This window comes from Aphelocoma coerulescens, chromosome 22 (genome assembly GCF_041296385.1).
Source record: "Aphelocoma coerulescens isolate FSJ_1873_10779 chromosome 22, UR_Acoe_1.0, whole genome shotgun sequence".
Taxonomy (NCBI): domain Eukaryota; kingdom Metazoa; phylum Chordata; class Aves; order Passeriformes; family Corvidae; genus Aphelocoma; species Aphelocoma coerulescens.
Window position 1 is genome coordinate 598,699 of NC_091035.1, and position 15,988 is coordinate 614,686.

The 15,988-nt window shown below is 51.1% G+C and overlaps 2 protein-coding genes across 5 annotated transcripts in view; both read left to right on the forward strand.

Annotated features, from left to right (window-relative positions):
* The first annotated feature begins 3,818 nt into the window (after positions 1 to 3,818).
* Positions 3,819 to 12,999, forward strand: NFU1 (NFU1 iron-sulfur cluster scaffold). The gene is made up of 8 exons (XM_069035437.1): positions 3,819 to 3,894; positions 5,508 to 5,614; positions 6,501 to 6,636; positions 8,411 to 8,477; positions 9,272 to 9,386; positions 9,582 to 9,645; positions 11,821 to 11,995; positions 12,719 to 12,999. The coding sequence occupies exons 1-8, from the start codon at positions 3,848 to 3,850 to the stop codon at positions 12,764 to 12,766; spliced, it is 759 nt and encodes a 252-aa protein (XP_068891538.1). The 5' UTR covers positions 3,819 to 3,847; the 3' UTR covers positions 12,767 to 12,999.
* A 2,113-nt stretch (positions 13,000 to 15,112) lies between these two features.
* The window catches only part of GFPT1 (glutamine--fructose-6-phosphate transaminase 1), a 34,342-nt gene continuing 33,466 nt past the window's right edge, over positions 15,113 to 15,988 (forward strand). For all 4 annotated transcript variants that reach the window (XM_069035698.1, XM_069035700.1, XM_069035697.1 and 1 more), the window contains exon 1: positions 15,113 to 15,191. In XM_069035698.1, coding sequence (XP_068891799.1) covers positions 15,185 to 15,191 — 7 coding nt within the window. In that variant the 5' untranslated portion in view covers positions 15,113 to 15,184. The remainder of the gene's footprint in view (positions 15,192 to 15,988) is intronic.

Sequence of the window (15,988 nt, forward strand, 5' to 3'; positions counted from 1 at the left end):
CCAAGTGTTCTGCTGGATGTGGGGATTGCCTGGAAGGGAGAGGGAAAAGCTTGGACTGAGTTCTTAGAGCCTTGGGGTGGGGAGGGAGAATTCTGGAATGCAGGGAGGCCACGTTGGCTCCCACAAGTTGCTGGTGAATAGTGACCAGCCGAGCCCAGGTCGGGGGAGCTCGTGGAGCTGGGACCCTCCTGCCCTGCGTGGCTGCACTCGGAGTTAATAAATATTGGTGCATAGTGGTGGTTATGGGGCTTTCTGTCCTCCATCACCACCTCTTGAAAACAGAAGTACTGTAAAGAAGTTTCTGCGTTTCCCTTGAGATGTTTCTTCAGCAACGCTGATGCTGTTATTGTGTTTTGTTGTTTAGTTTTCTGTGTAAATATACACCCGAAAGATGGTTTTTGTTTTAAGTATCTGTTCCCCCAAGTCATTTGTTGCTGGATGGGATCAGTGAGAGACGTAGAGAATGGCTGTGACAGCAAACTGTGAATTCAAGGAGAGTGAGTGTGAGGGCCCAGACTTGTTCCAACACCAGCCTGTGTCACAGCCACACCGAGCCAGGAGCTGCACTTGAGCTGCTGAATTTGCTCAGAGCCTGCTGGAAGGGAGGTCAGGCCTTGGTGCTGTGGGGTGAACCTGTGGAACGGGGAGGTGCTTTGCTGGAGTGAGCAGGTACCTTGTGTGAACCATGTGGGTTCAAGGTGTTACCTCTGCTCACTGGATTCAGATTCTCCTTCCTTCTCTTCATTTTTACTTGAAAATTTGCTTCTGAATAATTCTGTGAAGCTTCTGTCAGTACCACAGGTCCCACAGAGCTGATGCTGGAGGAGCATCAGCCTGTCCCTTCATGCTCAGAGGAAGGGAAGGTATGCTGAGGTGTGTGGGCTCAACTCCAGCCCTGCCCGCCTTAGATCAGGCTGAATTTCCAGCTGGCATTTTGGCAGCTTTTCTGTCCTTCAGACACTTTACATGAAGAGCAGGTTAACTGTGCCCCAGAGCTCATGATCCTGCCAGACACATCCAGTACTTAAACGCTTCTAAATCTCTTCTGGGGGTGGAGGCAGCTCGTTTGTATCTCTGCATGTGACTCATAAAGTAATCGGACTTCTGGTTATGGTCAGAAAACTCAATTTCAATGCCTGTTACTCTGATACCCTTCTCATTTCCAGCCTGTGTTCCTCCTAATCCTGCACTACCACTGCTGCAGCCTCAGTGTGATGAGTTATAAGTGGAAATTTCATTTCCATTGCCTCTAAAGCTTACTGGTTTAATGAATGGGGAAGAATCATGCTAATTATTTGCCACACAATCAGTGATCTTAATGAAGTAAGATATATACAGACTCAATGGGGTGTTTTGAAATCAGTGTTCTGAAAAGAACCACTGGTTCCATGTCTTTCGTAATGCTGTAGTAAATGGTGTTCAGTGCCCTGGGTCCTCGTGCACGGAGTGTTATCACGTCCCTGCGACAATCCCGAATTCCTGCTGGGAGAGGGACTGGCTCTTGGTTCTCACCCACTGAATGCACTAAAGTCTCTTCCAAGGTGATTAGTCAGAGTTTCTGCGTGAGTGAAACAAGCAGTTGGGTCTGTGCTCACTGCCGTGACATTGGGCCAGGCTGGGGGGGTCTGTTCTCCCCAGCTGCTGCAGGGCTTCGGGGGCTGTCCCCGTGTCCCCTCTCCCTTCAGCCAGCTCGGCACCAGTCACAGCCTGTCGGGGTTACACTTCAGCCTCCCAAAGCCAGCGCGCACTCGGGCTGTGATGTTCATGGAGTGCTCGGTGACGCTGTGACCCCGACCCCGCGTGAGCGCAGGCGACAAGGCCTGAGCGTGTCCTCAGTGCAACGCAGCAAAAGCGGGCGAGATCTGCTTAATTGCTGAACTCAATCACTCCAAAGTGGTAATCGGTTACTTTAACTCAGCTTCCACCAAAGACTTTTGTGTTGGGGAGTTGAATATTTGTGGGTTTTTGTTTCTTTCCTCACGGTGTTTAATCAATGCCTTCAAGCACACTGACAGACCCCAAAGCATTTTTACAGTAGTATCATGACAGTGAAATCCTGTTCCAGTTCTGAAACACATTCCTGAAACCTGATCAGCTGCATTAGTGTTTCTAGAAATAACCCACGGCCTGTAGTTTCTGTTGTAGGTGGGTAAATAACCCTCACACACACCTAGAAATACTTCCTGTGAAGTTAGAGGGATAATGTTGATCCAGTGTTCCTGATCCCTTGCTTCCAAAGGGACGGGGTGGGAGGGCAGGGGGCTGGCTCTGGTGTGGGATGCATCCTACACACCGAGTCTGGCGGTGGGAGAAACTCCTTTGTGTCTACGTGGAGCTGGGAGTGTCCGTGGTCCCCAGTGATTCACAGTGCCCCACAGTGACTTGTGTCCCACTGGCCGTGTTCTCCCTGTCCCCCCGGCACCTCTGCCTGGCAGATCCCTGGGCTCAAGTTTTGCACTCCGGTTGGGATCATCTGTTCCTGGTAATCATGAAGAAATGTTCCACTTGTAAACTTATGTACATTTTATTAAAACTGTATCTGATGACAACCACCGTCTCCATTGTGCCTTCCTTCTCCCCTACCCATGGAAAAGACTTCTGCTGCATACAGGGAATCTGGGTTTTAATGAGTTCTTCCTACCTAAGTGCTGAACTGAGTCTGGCCCTGCTCTTTTATCTGGCAGCTGTAAAGTCAAACTGATCTTGCTGCTTTAAGCAGAGGATATTTCGGTTTATATCCAGTTTATATTCCAGAGAGAATCCTTCCCATCCAGGGCAGTGCTGCAGCTGCAGGCAGCACAAAGCCCTGAGCCCTCCCTGCAAAGCTGCTGCTCCTCAGTGGTGTTAATGCAGTGCTGGTGCAGCTGCACATCTGGGGCACGGGGAGACGTGGAGGCTCACTGTGTGCTGATTAAACGTGTTTTTCTGTAGCATTCAGCTGCCAAGACTTTGTTACTGCAAAATATTATTTGGGCTTTGCTGCACTTCCTAATTTCGTTTCTGCCTTGGTGTAAGTGTCCAGTGAGAGAGACTTTGTGCTGCCTTGTGGCTCTGCACAGCTCCCTGACAGGAGGGGGCAGCCAGGGAGGGTCGGGCTCTGCTCCCGGGGAACGGGGACAGGAGGAGAGGGAACGGCCTCAGGCTGGGCCGGGGGAGGCTCAGGGGATCAGTGGGGAAATTCCTTCCCGGAAAGGGCTGCCCAGCCCTGGCACAGCTGCCCAGGGCCGTCCCGGGGGGGATTTACCAGCCGCGTGGATTGACGCTCGGGCACACGTCGGGAGCAGTGGCGGCCCTGGCAGTGCCGGCAGCGGCTGTGCTCGGTGGCCCCGGTGGGCTCGGTGGGCCCGGTGGCCCCGGTGGACTCGGTGGTCCCTGTGGGCCCGGTGGCCCCGGTGGGCTCGGTGGCCCCGGTGGCCCCGGTGGGCTCGGTGGCCCCGGTGGGCTCGGTGGGCCCGGTGGCCCCGGTGGGCTCGGTGGGCCCGGTGGCCCCGGTAGCCCCGGTGGCCCCGGTGAGCTCGGTAGCCCCGGTGGCCCCGGTGGCCCCGGTGGGCTCGGTGGCCCCTGTGGGCCCGGTGGCCCCGGTGGGCTCGGTGGGCCCGGTGGCCCCGGTAGCCCCGGTGGCCCCGGTGGGCTCGGTGGCCCCTGTGGGCCCGGTGGCCCCGGTGGGCTCGGTGGGCTCGGTGGGCCCGGTGGCCCCGGTGGCCCCGGTGAGCTCGGTAGCCCCGGTGGCCCCTGTGGCCGTTCCGTCCCGACCGCCTCCGCCATGGCCGCTGTCCCCCTCAGGCGCTGCCGCCAGGGGGCGCCGCCGTGCCCGGGCCGCCAAGGAGCGGCCCCGAGGAGCGCCAAGATGGCGGCGGCGCGGCGGCTCTGCGCGGCGGCGGGGCTGGGCGGGCGGTAGGTGACCGCGGGGCCCGCGGCTCCCGCTGCCCCGGCACGGCTTTCTCCCGGAGGGAGCTCGGCTTATTCCTGGAGGGGGCCCCTCTCGCCCCTTCCCCGCGCGACTGGAAGGGGGCCGCGTCGCAGTTAGCGGCACCGCGACCTCCAGGGCCGCCCCGGGTGCTCCTTTCTCTTCCCCTTCCTTTCTCCACCGCGAACGGGGGTGACGCTTCTTCATGGCGGGCAGCGAGAGGCTGTTTCTCCTTCTCAGCCCGTTCCAGCCCCGAGCTGATAGTTCCCCCCGACACGCAGCTCCTAAGGAGCGCTCAGCCTTGCACACCCGGGGAGAGCCCTGAGGGGTAATTCCCCACACAGCCGGCTCAGGATCCTTCAGTGAGGGGTAATTCCCCACGCAGCCGGCTCAGGACCCTTCAGTGAGGGGTAATTCCCCACGCAGCCGGCTCAGGACCCTTCAGTGAGGGGTAATTCCCCACGCAGCCGGCTCAGGACCCTTCAGTGAGGGGTAATTCCCCACGCAGCCGGCTCAGGACCCTTCAGTGAGGGGTAATTCCCCACGCAGCCGGCTCAGGACCCTTCAGTGAGGGGTAATTCCCCACGCAGCCGGCTCAGGATCCTTCAGTGAGGGGTAATTCCCCACGCAGCCGGCTCAGGACCCTTCAGTGAGGGGTAATTCCCCACGCAGCCGGCTCAGGACCCTTCAGTGAGGGGTAATTCTGCACCCCCACGTGTGCACAAGATCAGGCAATGAGGAGCTGTTACACCCCCCCACTCCTGTATCTTCAGGGCCATGAAATAAGAGGAAATTCCTCCCCCATAATTTGCACAAGATCAAGCAGTAAGGGGGACCCTGTACCGCGGGGCACACCTGCTCTGTGCTGAGCACTGTAAAATGGGATATAATCTTTATTAGCTAAAGGGAGAAAAGAGAACTTCTGGGGGACCTTCCTTACCCATCCTGTTGTGGTTTCTACCTGCTCCCAAACCCACAAAAGCAAGCAAATAACACGATGTAGACCGTTTCTGTGTTCGTGTGTCCTGCCCTCACGGCAGGGATGTTCGTTTCAGGAGACAAAGCTTCTCTCCTGTTCCATGCTTGAGGCTTCTGGGCCTCTGTGCAGTGCTTGTGTTCTGCCCCATGACCCCAGAGAGAACCAGCCTCTTACAGAACAGCCCCTGCAGATGGCATTCACTTTCGTTTACCAGCTTTCCCCCCTCGTAGTTGGTAAGGAGGAGAGGAACCAGATAATAATTGATCCTTAGTCTGTAACAATTAGTCTGTGACATGAAGTGGATTTTGTTTTCATTTTCTGATGTTCGCTTTGCTTTGAAATACTTGGATGCTGTTGGCTGTGCATACAGTTACAGAAATCAGGTATTCACAGCTGTGAAACTGAAGCCTGTTACTCCCATCACTCTGTCTTGCTTTTCCTTTTAATGGTTTTTTTCCTTTTTCCTCGCTGCTCTCCCCCCTTTGCTTACTGAGCCAGTGACACCACCCCAGGTGTGTCTTGCTGAGTCCCCGGGGCTGCTAAAAGCATCTGCTATACTCTTTCTTTGGGACAGTGTAAATGTGGAATTTGGAAATTGTTAGTAAAGTTATTTTTCTCTAGGTTCTGTCATATGCTGTTAAAAGATCATAATCTGACAACTCGACAGCCTTTCCACCAACTTCTGCAAAAGAAGCCTTCTCTTCCATCTGCTGTGTGGCATCGTGCAGGTAAATACCTGCAGTTAAAAATTAACAGATGAGCATGTTGTGGGTTTTTATGTCCCATGGCAATGCTGAAAGTTTGCTGTTCATTCTGAGTGGTAACAATTCCTGGGTGGGTTGTAATGCAGTGCTGACCATCCAGATAGAGCCCAGGAAGGCTGCAAGTGAAGCTTTTCATTCTCAGAGCTTCAGTATTTTCTCTTTTTAATTTTCCTGCTCTTGAGCATGCATCCATGTGTGGTGCATTGACAGGATGTGGTGCATTGACAGGATTCTCCATTAATATTATCCATAATTTGGTGTTACCCTGAATTTGAGGTTGAGTTTGTTGTACCTGCCACGTGTTTGATAGGCTGCAATGCTCAGGAAAGGAAGAAAAATATAAAAAATCCTGTGAAACTTGGTACCACAGAAAGCTTTGTGCTTTTGCAGATTTAGCAACTGCCCCTCAGTGCTGGAGCAGAAAGAGTCTGAGACAAAAAGATTCTGCAGGTGCTATTGCATGAAATTAGTCACAGATGGAAATATCATTTAAATTATTCTACTCAAGCAGAAGTTTCTTCTTAATTTTAGTTTCAGAGTCTCATGCAGCTCGATGCTTTTTAGTAAATAAAAGCTAACAAAAGCAGCTAAGACAAGGTTCCTTTTCTCATGCTGTCTCCTGTGAGATGATGTGCCCGTGGTTGCCAGTGTTCTGTGGCTCTGGAGGCTCTCGTGCTGTGTTTTAGAGCCTCATGGCTGCCCGGGCTGCAGTTCTCTGGAGCAGAGGGATCACCCTGGGCTTGCTGAGTAATCAGGACTTGACTTTCATTTAAGCTCCTTAGGTTTGATTATATTACTTCTCTTCTTTGTTTGATTATATTACTTCTCTTCTTTGTTTTTGTCTTTCCAGTAAGAGGCATGTTTATTCAAACTCAGGACACACCAAATCCAAATAGCTTGAAGTTTATTCCAGGAAGGGAAGTGCTGGAATCGAGGACTATGGAGTTTTCTACACCAGCTGCAGCATATTGTTCACCTTTAGCAAGGTATTATTAAACACATCATCATTGGTTTGGGGGTTGGTCTGGGCTCTGTGTCTACAACTGATGTTTTTAAGCACAGCTTGGGATCATTCTGCTCCTCCTTAGGAGCAGCTTGCTTGGATTTGAGATTTAATGCTGCCTGAGATAAAAGCTGGGAAGGTTGTTGCTGAAGCTGTTTGTCTGTATTCCCCACAGCTCTGGCATGGCAGAAGGCACCATGGTCGGGTTCATGCAGTTGGATTGAGAGGGGTTACAAGTCAGTATTTGTGAGCAGTTGTTGCATCATCAGTGAGACCTCTGGCCCTGATTTCTCAAATTCATTCCCCTCAGAAAACTCTTCATTCAAGTAGTTACTTGGAAGTCATGTAACTTCAGAACTGGGAAAGAGTCAGTGAATAGCCCCCAAATACTCTCAAATAAATGCAGTAGCTCACTTTGGCAGGTGCTGGGGCTGAACTTCAAAGCCAGTGGCTTTTTCCTTCAGTGAAGATTCGTGCTTCACTCGAAGAAAGGCCTCTCTTTTGGGCTGGATCTGTAACAGGTCTTGGGAGTGCAGCTTTCAGTAACCCAAATGCACAACCTGGAGTAGGAATCAGTTCATATGTTGTGGCATAGAAGGGGCTTGGAGCACCATCACAAGTCTCTGGGAGTATTTGGAAGCACCCATTTTGCATGTGTGTCACTGCTTTCACATCAGTCTCTGAAAACAAGCTCTGTGTGTTCTGTGGGTGGAAGGGCTTCAGGCCGGGGGTGAGACCCTGGAATGCTGCAGTGGGTTACTCCTGGAGATGCCAGGCCAAGGCAGCTTTGTGCACCTTGGCAGAATTCTGTGCAAAAGCAGAAGCTGTTGGCCGTGGCATTCCCTCCAGGAGCTGGGGGGTTATCAAACACGCAGTTCTGATGTTTCCAGAGGTCTCTTGCAGGGCTGTTTGAGAGCAAACAGGATTTTTGCAGGCAGAGCTCCGTGAGTTGCAGTAATAAATCCAATGTGAAAGGTTTCTGAGGACATCACAGCGTGTTAGCAGAGTGCTGAAGCTGTAGGATCTCATTGTGCCAAGGTGCATCGGGTTGCAGAGTGAAATTGACTGTCAGAAAGTGGCTTTTTGTTGTCATCTGTCTGCAAATAGACGTTTCCATCCAAGACGATGTACGTGCTGCCATGTGTGCAGTGCAGACCAGCTTGGTTGTGTGTATTGTGCAGGTTCATGGGAAAAACTGCCTGCTCTGTGGATCCCTAAACCCAGGTTACAGCTTCTGTAAATGGGATGACTGTTTGTTTTAAAAGCGAATATTAGTTTTCCAAAGAACTAACAAAAGCTCCCCGGAGGAGGGAGGGAAGAGAATAATTTAATTTATTTCAGGTGGTTTGGTGCACTTGCATAATTCCATAGAAGTGATTTCAGAATCCAGTTGATTTAGTGATGTAAACACTCAGTGTACATACAGCTGTTTCATGTGTAGAAATTCTTTCAAGTGGCTGTTGTGAAATCACTTTTATCATTTTCCAGGACACATACTTTTGTGGTAAGATTTCTGACTCCTTCATTCATTGCATTTTTGATGTTTTCCAGTCTTTCAAGAGAATATCCTTTTTCCTCCTCCTCTTACAGCCTTACACTGTATTTACCTGCAAGTGCATCAGTTTTAATTTTTTTTTTCTTTTGATGAAATTGTTGGGTTTTCATTAACCATATTGTTAATTGTTAAAATTAAAACTCAGTTTGTTAGATTGGGTGCGTTTTTGCCTTTTATTTTTTTTTTCTTGTTTCCTTAATAGACAGTTATTCCGGATTGAAGGAGTTAAAAGTGTTTTCTTTGGACCAGACTTCATCACAATCACCAAGGTAAGCAGGGCAGGGGTTTGGCTGTGCTAGAAGATGAGCTGTCTGGAAATGGCCATCGAGCAGATCCGGCCGGGCTCTTGGACAGGCACGGTGGAAGGTCCAGAGGCTGTGTCCACAAGGGACTAAAGGGAGCTGCCTTTAATAGAAAAGAAAATAAGTAACTGCAGTGTGTGGCTAAGCACTGGAGTTGGCTTCCCAGTGAAGCTGTAGATTCTTTGGTCTTGGAAATGCTCAGCATTGGACTGGCTGAGGCCCTGTGCCCGTGGTCAGCTCGGAAGTTGGCTCTGTGTGGAGCAGGATTGGGGCTGGGTGAGCTGTGGACAATTCCCAGAGTTGCTGTAGGACCAGGATGAGGTGTGTTTGCACAAGGTGTGGGGCCTGTGGCACCAGAGGTAAGGGGTTATGTGGTTTCGTAGGAGCTGGGCAGCGAGAGTGCAGGGCAATTCAGGGAACGAGAAATTGGTAAATTGATAATCTTGAGTCTCTGAAACAGTTGGTAAAAATATGTGTCCAATAATAACTTATTTTAGAGACTTCCACGCCTTTTTAGCTAATGCTTTAAAAGCACTTGCTTGGCTTGCAGACAAGGAGACCTTTCTTTTGACTGTCACAAATTGAGTCTGACTAAGCTTCTTTGGCAAAGCTGGACTTGACAGAACTATGAAGTCTGACCCATGCATCAAATGTGAGAGTCCATGAGGGTATTTTTAACATCAGAATCTCTGTGTAACTCAGCAGCAGCAGGCAGGTACTCTTTTTCATTGTTTTTTTTTCCCCTCTTTTGATTCTCACAGGAGAGTGAAGACCTGGACTGGAACTTACTGAAACCAGATATTTATGCAACTATAATGGATTTCTTTGCCTCTGGCTTACCTGTAGTTACTGACGAGGCACCTAGGACAGACACAGGTAAATCAAATCTTCAGAGAGAGGCCACGGTCTGCCTTTGGGTTTAGCTTTTGTGCCATCCAGAAGAGCCTCCACTTCTCCCTCAGAAAAGCATGCAGGAGAATTTAAATAAAAAACCTGTTAAGATGAATTCAGGCAGGAATTTGCAGCCTGTAATTCTCTGTGTTCTGACTTGCACATTTTTCTTTTCCCAAGCTGCTTCAGAAGAAGATGATGAAGTTGTACTGATGATTAAGGAGCTGCTGGATACAAGAATCAGGTGAACAGGGAGCATTGCTGCTGGATGAGTCTTGGGGTTTGGGTTTATTTAGGGAACAGTGCGTTTTCTTTGGGAATGTGATTTCATGGTTCGGCACCTGGTGTGGAGGGGTTCGAGTGCAGAACTGGCCAGAGTTGGGAATGCTGTTCAGTTGAAAACTCTCTCTGGTTTTCCTGTTGAAGCTCCTGGGCTGAGCAGAGTCCTCTTTGCTGAGTGACTTCAGAGCAAGACCTGGGCTTGCTCTCCACAGTGCCTTTGACAGGTCCATGGTTTTAATCTGGCTGCTTTTAAGTGCTGGAAACAGCACAGGCTTTGCTTTTACAGGCACTTTTTTCTCTCTGTATTAATGTCTGTCTTAATTGTTCTTGTCCTTCCCTTCCAAGTATTCCAAAGTAGTTTATACTCCAAAGGAAAATTTCCTAGTGGAAAATGCTGGGCTTCCATGGATTTTGTCTTTGCATTCTGTTGTGATTTCAGTGGTGCTTTACCACAGCTTGAATTCAGAAACTGGTGGTAACTAATGAAGTCTCAAGAGTGGCTGTGGATTGTGTTGTTTACCTGCAGAATATTTCTGTGCTCATTAATTGCCTTCCAAAGCAAACTGAAAGCAATAAGCGACTTGACATTTGAGATGCAGGGGAAGATGTGTGATGTGTTTGTGATATCTGCTGGTGACATGTTCCCCAGCTCACAAACTGCAGGAACCAGAAACTTGTTTGTGGGTCAAAATCATAGCAGTTATGATGAACTTGGGCCTTTGTATTTCTTTTTTTTTTTTTTTTTTTAGTTGCCACATTTAAAGTGATACCACTTAATTTAAAAATTTGTTTATCTCAGAGCTGACACATGGTGCTGGCTGATTTTCCTGAGAAAGGAAGAAAAGTAGAAGTAAGCTGTAACATTTTTTCCAAACATCTGTGCTAAGTGTTGAAGCCAGAAGCCAAGTATAACGTTGTATAAAGGTGTGACAGTAATGTTCATGCTCCTGCCGGGTACCTGGTTGTTTAAGCTCCCTGGAGTGTGTCAGTCCTTGATTTCCGAGGGGCCTTTCATAACAGGCACAGAATTTCTGCCCCAAATTCTGGTTTTCCCACCTTTTCATTCCTTTCGTTTCCTTCCCCAGTACCCATCAGTGGACCAAGAAGCTGTTGATGAGAATACCAGCAGTGATGTATCTTCCTTCATTTTACAGCAGGGTAGTTCTCAGAAGTTATACATAAACCAGGCTACACATAGAGCATTTATTGTCCAGCAAATCAGAATTAAATGCGGAGAAGTTGTCAGAAGGTGCAGGATGGGGGGAATGTACATCTGAAAGGTCCTGTAGTGTGTCAGGAAGTTAATTCAAGTAAGAAAAATGGAATTTTAAATCATGATCTTTGGCCTTCTGGAATGGAGATAATTTGCTGTGGTGAGTTAATAAATGTGTCAGGTTCACAGATTTTTCTGTTAGGACTGTAGTTCTCAGAGAGTTATTTTGGAAATCAGTATAAAGAGCTTCTGTTAAGAGTAACTTGATGGTTTTAACTTGGTCTGGAAAAATGTTGCTATGGGGACAGAGCTACAATGCTGGGCATTTGTGGCTGGCAAAGGGAGAGCAGGCTGCAGAAATGCTCACGGCACTGGGGTGAGCTTATCAGGAGCTGGTTCCTTCACCCCTGAGCAGGATTAAGCTTTTATAGTTGGAGCTATTTTCTGTCCTGCGTAAATTGTGGAGAACTGCATATTTATTTATGGAAGCAGGGCTTCTTATCACAGGTGACAGCTGCGCTGCATCCTGTTGGGGGTACACGCCCCTGTTGTATGGGCAGTAACTGAGGCAATTACTGCATGTGGAGAGGGCCTCCAGGCAAACCAGGTGCCTGTGCAGGCTGGATCGAGCTCTGCTCCAGGGTATTCACTCCCTACCCTAAAATTTCAGTGATTCCTTCATACACTGCTGCATTCATTGCAATAATGTTTTGCCTACTGTCCTACAGAGAAACTTTCTATGTTAGATAGTCCAACACAGTGGGAATTGTTGGAAATGTGAACCAGGTAGTTGTAGAGAAATGCTGACTAAATCCCTCTATCTTGACAGTTTTTGTGAGTATTGAGTGTGGCTTTACTGAGGGGTTTTGGAAGGATCCATGTTTCAGCTCTACATGCCTTAGGCTGAATATTGTGTTTCGTCAGGCCCACAGTGCAAGAAGATGGTGGTGATGTTATTTACAAAGGCTTTGAGGATGGGATTGTGCAGCTGAAGCTGCAGGGTTCGTGCACCAGCTGCCCCAGTTCCGTCATCACCCTCAAGAACGGGATCCAGAACATGCTCCAGTTCTACATCCCTGAGGTCGAAGGCGTCGAACAGGTGGGCTGGGGAGAGATCACAGACATTTTCTTTTCAGTGGAAAAGGAGCTCTTTATCCCTTTCCAGTGGGAACAGGTTGGCAATTAGGGAAAACCAGGGATGTAGAGATGCAGGTTTTCCAAGTCAGAAGCTGTATCTTGGCAAAGATGGAGAACTCTGCAAGGTCCTGTACCAGCCCGTGGGCTGGGACTGCCTGGCTGGGGAGCAGCCCTGGGTGCTGCGGGTGCCAGGCTGGCCTGAGCAGCAGCAGTGGCCCTGGGGCAGGGCTGGCTGATCGAATTGGCAGCGGCAGGGGGAGGAGAGAGGGAGGAGACCCCTCCTGGACTCCCCCCGGTGTGCCACACCCCTCCTCTACTGAGGAGCCCGGAGCTGGACACAATTGTTTGCTGTTGCCTTTGTGCTTTGGTGACTTGATGTGATAAAAAGCAACGAGCTTTGTCCCTTGAAATGCAGATTCTTTGGCTTTCCCATGAAATACCTGATCTCTGGAGTGATTGTTTCCATGGCCTTTATGGTAACTTGACCACCTCCTATAATTAAAGCTCATTTCCTCCCGGCATTTTGGATTGCCAGTTTTTCTTACCTTCCTCATGAGCCCATTGTCGTTCAGTGGTGTGGAATAACTGCTGTTCTCCTTGGGCCCAGCAGGGATTTAATGTAATAAATCCTGCAGGACTGAGAGCTTAAACTGTTTATCTAAACCACTTCTGGATTTGATTTCAGGTTGTTGACGACGATGATGACGTGGAGAAAGAAGCAAATTCTACTTGAGCTTCATCATCTGTGGCCAAATAAGCATTTACCTCCTCATGTATGTAAACCATCTTTGTGCTGAGGAACAACCAAATCTGCCTTGTCAGAAAAATAGTTGTACTTACAGTGAGAATGTACCACCAGTTTAAGCAGTTCATCCGTTAATTTATTAAATGCCCTGTATTACAAAAAAAATCTTATGCTCTACTTTGTGCTATGTTTTTATAAAGAAATGGTGGGCTCGGAAAACAGTGATGTGTTTCTGTATTGTTTTTTCATACAGAAACTTCAATACTGAAAAAAAAAGAAGGCATAAGTTTCTTGACTTTTTTTGTGCAATAGCAATATTAAATATTTATTCCCCCAACTCATGGGACTGACAGGACTCTCTGCCCTAACTCTGTAAATGGGAGCTTCAGGAATGTTAATTTTATCAAGTCTTGTTAAAAAGCTGCTGATTCCTGTCAAATTTTTGTGTGTGAAAGATAACCTGTAACATCAGCTGTTCATTTTGGAGGATGTAACACTGCCATGGCTGTGGAAGGTTACCACTGTGCAAACAATATCAACAGAAACAAAGAACGTTTGTTATAAAAATCGTATCTTCTAAAGTAAATGTTAGAAAATAATGATTCTTATCAGCTTCAATAAGTACAGAGACTAATTAGCTCATTTAGAAGTAAAATTGTTCAGCCACCACTGGTGGTGTGTTTAAGCATGCAGCAGCTGATTTCTCGGTGTAATTCTCCACCATGGGGGGAAGGTGCAGTGCTGGGGGGCACGGGCTGCCTGTGCAGGATGGCAGAGGGAAGGAGGGACTGTGTTTGTGCCTGCTCCTGCCACATCCTGTTTGCTCTCCGGCCTCGTGCCTTGGCTGCCTCTGCGGGCGACGTGGCAGAGCAGGGCTCCTTCCAGTCCTGCACACTGTGGAAGAGAAATATTTGTTGTTCTGACATTGAAATACATAAATGGGGCTTTGCAAGGAGCTGTGTTTACTTTTGTGTGTAGGAATGATTTCTTCCTGGTGCCTGGCTTCAGCAGATGGCTTTGTGACCAGGAATTCTGTTCCTACTGGAAAATGGGGAAATGGAAGAAAAATCAGGGTGTGAAGTCAGCCCTTCCCAAGTGACAGGGGGAGAGAAGCACTGAGAGCAGGATGGGAGAGCGCTGCTCTGCACGCTCCAGTCCCGAGATACCTCCCTTGGCTTGTCCTGGTGTGTCCTCACTGTGGAGGAAAGGCCGGGAGATGGCTGTGTGCTGGCTGCAGGCTTCTAATGTTTCTGAGATCCGGTGACCTTCTCACTGCTCTGTGTTCAGCCAGGTTCTGGCAGCAACTTCAAAATACTCCCCGTCCCGGTTCTTTTTTGTGTCCTGACATTGTGGGTTGTTTTCTGTGCTTTTTAAGGAAATATTTCTTTATTGACTTTTCAGTGTAATACAAAGTTGAATGAATGGCATTTTTCTTAAGGCATTGCTCTCTTTTGTAGCCTTAGGCTTTTAATAAGTTTCCAAGCAGGATTTGACGGTGGTGGTTGCAGACAGACAGCATCACTGAGTTCTCCAGCTGCATGGATGTCACTCCTTGGTCAGTTATGCCTGTCCCAGTTTGCTTTGCAGATTCATCTTAATGGTTTCTTTCTCTTGCTTCTGAATAGGTGCTGTTATAGAACAGTCAGAGTAAGAAACCAGAGGCCAGGCCACGTGGAGTGGGGAGGGATGCACCCCGTGCCAGGGGGGTCCGGGAGCCTGACGGGGCCGCTTGTTCTCTGCCCGAGCCCGGAGCAGCCCTTGGGCGCTCGGGGTCGTAACTCGGTGATCTCCAAACGCTGACTGCTGCAGAAAGGCCTGGGGATGATCCCGTGGGTGCTGCTCCTGCCTGGCGTCAGTTGGAATTACCGGGGGGGGAACATCTCCCCTCGGCTGTCTGGGGTTGAGAATTACCGGGAAGGGTCTGGGAACGAGCACCCCCCGCCTCGGATCTGGGGGCTGGGAATTCTGGGGAAGGGTCTGGAAAAGGGCAACACCCCCCGAGGGTCTGGGGGCTGGGAATTGCCGGGGAGGCTCAGGGAACGGGCCTATCCCCCCCCCCCCCCCCCCGGTATCTGGGAATTACGGGGAAGGGTCTGGGAACGGGCTCCCCCCGGCGCGGGGCTGGGAATCACCGGGGGCGCTCAGGGAACGGGCCCATCCCCATGTCCCGTGCCCGGTGCCGGTCCCTCGGCGCAGGCGGAACCCCTTTGTCCGCCCGGCCCCCCGCCCGCGGCGGACGCGGCTCCGGCAGCGGCTGCCACGTCCCGGGCCGGGCGGGCGGGGCGGCGGCGGCGCGGCCAATGGCGGGCGCGGCCGGGGCGGGGCGGGCTCGGGCCTGCGCTGGGCCCGGCGCGGGGGGCGCGGCCCCGGCGCCACAGACAGCGCGGCCGCGGACCGGGGAGCACCATGTGCGGTAAGCACCGGGCCGGGGGCACCGCGGGGCCCGGGCCGGCCCCGAGCCGGCGGGAGGAGCCGCCCGGGTGGGCGCTGTGAGGCCGCGGCGCGGCTCCGGCCGGGCGGAGAAGGAGGGCAGCGGCCGCTGCCGCCACCCCGGCTGTGGCGAGAGGAGCCCCGGCCCCGTTATCCCGAATGCCGGCGCCGCGGGGAGGCGGCTCGCACCGTGTCAGTGACCTCAGGGGCGAACTGTGCCCAGGCTGTAGCGGATGGGGCGGCAGCGGACAAAGGGCCGGTGCCCCGGGCTGTGCGAGCCCCGCAGCGCCGAGCGCGGGCGGCTTGCGCCCTGTGCCGCTGGGGCTGGCGCGGTGCTGCTGGGGACACCCTGCCCGGGCCGGGGCCTCCAGCTGCGGTTCCGAAAGCCCCGGGTGACACGGGAGCCCCGGTGCACGGCACGCACGGGTGGGAAGCGGCGCTCCGGTGGCGTTTCCAGACGTGGCTCTGGTCCTATCGGAGTCACCACTCCCACTCCGGGTGCCAAGTGGTGGTGTTTTTGTTTAGGCGTTACAACTCGTGATAATTTGATTTCCACAGGTCGGTTTGGGTTGGCTCGGTGTGGGCTGGGGGGCAGAGGGGCCGTGGGTCCGGCCTGGCCCGGCTGTGCCGGAACCGTGCCCCGAGCTCGGCACAAGCCCGGGGTGAGCTCGGGCCGCCGGGGCTGGTTCTGGTTCTCCTGTGGCCGCTGTGCCTTCCACTGCGCTTGCCATGGCAATACAGTCACCCTGCCTCATCCTTTACACACAGGAGTATCGTTTG